The sequence below is a fragment of the Penaeus chinensis genome, chromosome 12 (genome assembly GCF_019202785.1).
Source record: "Penaeus chinensis breed Huanghai No. 1 chromosome 12, ASM1920278v2, whole genome shotgun sequence".
Classification (NCBI taxonomy): Eukaryota; Metazoa; Arthropoda; class Malacostraca; order Decapoda; family Penaeidae; genus Penaeus; species Penaeus chinensis.
Genome location: NC_061830.1, coordinates 9,507,241 through 9,511,908, shown reverse-complemented (window position 1 = coordinate 9,511,908; position 4,668 = coordinate 9,507,241). Strand labels below are relative to the sequence as shown.

The following is a 4,668-nucleotide window of genomic DNA, read 5'->3' as shown; positions in this document are numbered from 1 at the left end:
GATAAGCCTGGAGTATGTTGGGGAGAGAAATGGTCCACCCCTCAGGGTCACTTGAGGGGTAAGGGCTAGACAACTAAAGCAGGGAAATACCGTGCCCATGGCTCCCTCAGGCCGTTCAGGACTGGCACAAAGTCAGCCTTTCATCCTTTCAGCACGGCTCTCACACCTTAGGAAGTGGACAGTAGAAGGGGTTGGTGAAGGGACAGTAAGGAAAAAGTAGGAGGGGGAAAAAAAAAGACCACGCAAAATTTGTTGAGTCGAGGGCTGAGTCCCAAGGTTGGGGAGTTCCCTAGCATTGGGTCCCAGTCTCCGCCTCCTAAGCCCCCCCACGACAACAACGGGCAAGGGATTGGGGGGGGACTTGGGAAGGTAGGAGGTAGAAGTGGGGAAGTAAGATGTAGGAGGGATAGGTATAGGTATAGTGGAGGGTGTAGGAACATCTTGGGAGGGCAGAGGAGGGGCAGAGCGAGTGCCATTACTGGAGTAGGGAGTAAGAGAAAATCCTTGTCGACATGCTTCCTGTCTGGCTTCATGTAGAGTGAGACCAAGTCTGAATCTGAGAGTTGCCACCTCAGACTCAAACTTGTAGGCCATGGTAAGCCTAGTGTATGTTGGGGAAAGAAACAGTCTACCCCTTATGGTCCCCTTGAGAGGTAAGGGCTAGACAACTAAAATGGGAATACCATGCCTATGGCTCCCTTAGGCTGTTCAGGACTGGCACAAAGAAAGCTTTTCATTCTTTCAAGCACAACTCTCTCACCTTAGGGAGGCCCAAGGCAGGGGAGGTCCCCAGCATTGTGTCCCAGTCCTCACCTCCTAATCCTCCCTACAACAACAACAGGCAAGGGATTCGGAGGAGAGATATTACATTAGCAATTTCAATAAATTAAATAAAACAAAATTGATTGATAGTTGTATTTTACTTTTCTTTTGAAAAATATATTTTTTGTCACATTATTTTCTGAAACTAATTCAACAATTGATTAACTCCCTCTATATCTTTATCTCACATCTTAAGATAATGAGATAAAATCAACAATTTAAAGTTAGTCTGCCAGCACAAGAGTATTTCCATACTTAAATAAAGATATGTTGTCCATAAGTCCATATTTAATTTAATTTCCAAAATTATCATGCAACAAGTGCTATTGCCAGTACATTTTGTTCCAACTTCCTGTAATAAATAGTAAACATAGATACAATTTATTTCTAAAAAGAGGTCAATATCGTCAAACAAAACATGAAACAAACTTCACATTTAATTTATCAGAATATACATACACTACTAATTTTTTTACTGAAAGGTATACAGTTCTCATAAAACCATAAATTACTCAATCAGTCAAGGATCAGACCTAATATACAGCATAAAAATTCCTCAGTCTAAACCTTGTCATTTACTATAACACAGACGTTGTCATACTAAAAATGTGGCTAAGTTATATATCATATATATACAGTGTATATATATATAATATGTATATATGTATTTAGATATTTAGCATGAAAATATCAACACTGATGCTACTGAAATATATAATACTGAATAATGATTCTATGATAATGATGATGATGATATAATAATAATAATAATAATAATAATAATAATAATAATAATAATAATAATAATAATAAAGTAACAAATTACAATAATAATACCAGTAATAGCAATGATCCTTAATAATCATCATAATCATCAATACAGTTTACAGTAATATTTTTTTTTAATAAACTTGTAATGAACACTATTGTCCTGCATGTTATTTGTGACATTGAGCTTATTTTAGGCTAACAATTGACCCAAATACTGAACAATAGCAACAGTCATTAGTCATAATGATGATAATGATAACAATAATAATAATAACAAAAAATAATTATATTAATAATAATAATTTAATATAACAATGACATGATAATACATGTTATACTAATACATATAATTTTTATGGATCTATTTATTAACAGCTAATAAGACCAGTATACCAAATCAAAACCTCATAACTAATTAGATGAAAATGTAGAAAAAAAAAATAATTATCAAATAACTTAAATAAATAAAATGCACAACCTATATCTATATACATATATAGAATGAGATTATTTAATACTCATTGTAACGGACACTTTTCTTTTATTTTTTGTCATGACAATAACTGTTTGTAAAAAGAAAAAAGAAGCTGATGTTCAAATTAGGTACTTGAAGATATTTGACAAATTTTAAGAATTAAGCTTTAGGCCTTTATAAAAAAAAATCTTAGGATGGAAATAAAAAAAGGTATCAAATGCACTCTTCTCTCTAAAGGTTTTTGATATAAGACTAATTCATTCCAATGCAGATATTTTCTATCACAAACTTCATATAAAAAATTAAATAAATATCTACACCTCAACAAAGGACCTAAAAGCAGATCCTGCTGTTCTTTCACTGAGTTCTACAGTGTTATTTTCAAAGTAAAGTAAAGTATAAAAAAAAGAAAATCTTTTTCTTTTTTGCCTTATGTAATATGTTAAATATTGAGGATCTTCATGGATTTCTATCTTGGATTAGTTTCATCAGATCCTTTTAATCATAAATTTTAATACTGCATCTGCCTTGTAGTCTGTAAATGCTCTGAAGTAATTTCTTTTAATCCAACCTTTAATCCAGTTAAAGGTTTTCAAAATACATGAGTTAAAACAGGACCATACACATAATTTTCTTGCAAAAAGAGATATCAAGAGAATGGGTAAAGCTACATGACTAACTGCAATGTGAAATTTAGTCACTGAAGCTCTGTTGTTACAGTTTTATACAACTTACACGGTTGTAAATAAACACTGTATTCCTTTGAGGAAAAACATCTATTTGGAAGAAACCTTTGGGACATGATATATCTCACTTTATAGGTTAAATCACAATAAAACCGTAGTAGTTCTTTACAGAAAAAAACATTCTCTGTAATTCTTTACAAAAAACAACCATTCTCTGGTCTTTTCAGAAAACAACCATCCTCTGTAGATCTTTACAGAAAACCATAAATAAACCAAGTAATTCTCCAGGTTTTGTTATACTTTCAAAATATTTAAGATCCACACACACATGTGCTAAAGAATTGTGAGAGCATAAATAAAGCTACTTAATCTCATGGATAAAAAAAAAAAAAAAAAAAAAAATCAATTAAAAATTATTTACAACATCAACATCAGAATGCAACTTTTTTATCAATTTAAAATCTACCTAATGAGCAGTTATATCACATAAGAAAATTATGGCTTGCCCTCACCTCTGAGGAGAAGGCATATAATCTCTTTTATTCTACTAATGCCACTGTAACTGTCATTTTGGTGCTCTTCGTTAAAGAAATCTATCAATCATGAAAGCAAATTTCACTTATTACTTGCAAATGATTCCTTTCACTTTTATATTTCTACTTCAATTTTCTTATAAAGAAAAAGTCTGACCAGGATAACATAGCATCTTTTATGGCATTAAACAATGTACATATTTACATAAAATCTCATTTGCAGAAGCTACCCGTAATTTCAAATGCACTCACAATTACATGTCAAATTTGATGAAAACTATAGTTAATGATAATAACTAAACTGTGCTCAAACTGCACCTAGATAACTTGATACATATTTTCCTGTCACTCAGATCAATACATCAAATTTTGGAAAGATCCTGTTAACTCATGACTCTTTAATTACCTGTTTATAGTAATCTATACATACTCATTATTTCTACTCTTAGGACTGGTAAGGCACATAATATAGCAACATGAGCTCTCTTTTTTCATCTCCTCTTAGGTTGCCTGTAAAATATAAATATCACACCTTTAACTTCATAGATGGGTTAGTAGGAAAATCTCTTTACTGGCACTACTTTCTTATTTTCAACATTTTCCTATGTATAATTCATTTCTGAAAATTACAGGAACTTGTATAAATGCTGTAGTATGTTCATAATAACTGTGTCTGTCATATCACTTCACATTTTCACTTTTCCCATCAATTAATGCAGTTTCCTGTGTTCATAAAGACCATCGACTTTATTTTAATGCAGATTTTATGTTTCTGTATGGAATAAGCACTGGCAAGAAATACAAGAAAAAAATTTGTGTATATATGGGTTATTGGCCATAACTTAAAGTATCTTATCCTTCTTCATTGGTAAAATGTGGGTATGCAGACAATGTTGCACTGCATTATACATATTTCACAAAAAATGTGTAAATGATTTGAAAAATGTTCAGTGTCTCATTTCTGCTCTGTGGAATTCCAATGCTCTTGAATGGTTAAATATAAAAAAGAGAAAAATGTCACTATCTGTCCTTAACATATATTAATATCTAAAGTTTCCTTCCTCATCTGAAATGTCAGTTGCACTTTCTCAAAGCTTTGTTTAGTCAGTATAAAAAAAGAAAAAGAAAAAAAAAGTGAGAAAGGAAATCAAATAAATAATTGCTCTTTACTATGCCCAATAATGGACTGAACCTCAAACTCTTTACAAGGGTGAAATAACAATCATCACCCCATGGTCAGTGCTCTGGGAAGAACCCATTTGTTACCTTCACTGGTCCATTGATTATATTAATGGGAGAGTCCACCTCCATCTTGTTGGTGATAAAACTGTCATGAGCATCTTCAACACTCTTGATCATAAGATCTGATGTCAAGATAATG

The 4,668-nt window shown here is 32.2% G+C and overlaps 1 protein-coding gene across 1 annotated transcript in view; it reads right to left on the bottom strand.

Moving 5' to 3' along the window:
- Positions 1–1,241: 1,241 nt before the first annotated feature.
- LOC125030908 (TRPL translocation defect protein 14-like) overlaps positions 1,242–4,668 on the bottom strand; it is an 88,480-nt gene continuing 85,053 nt past the window's right edge. Inside the window, exon 12 of the mRNA XM_047621251.1 lies at positions 1,242–4,668. This exon is cut by the window's right edge and continues 187 nt beyond it. Coding sequence (XP_047477207.1) covers positions 4,524–4,668 — 145 coding nt within the window. The 3' untranslated portion in view covers positions 1,242–4,523.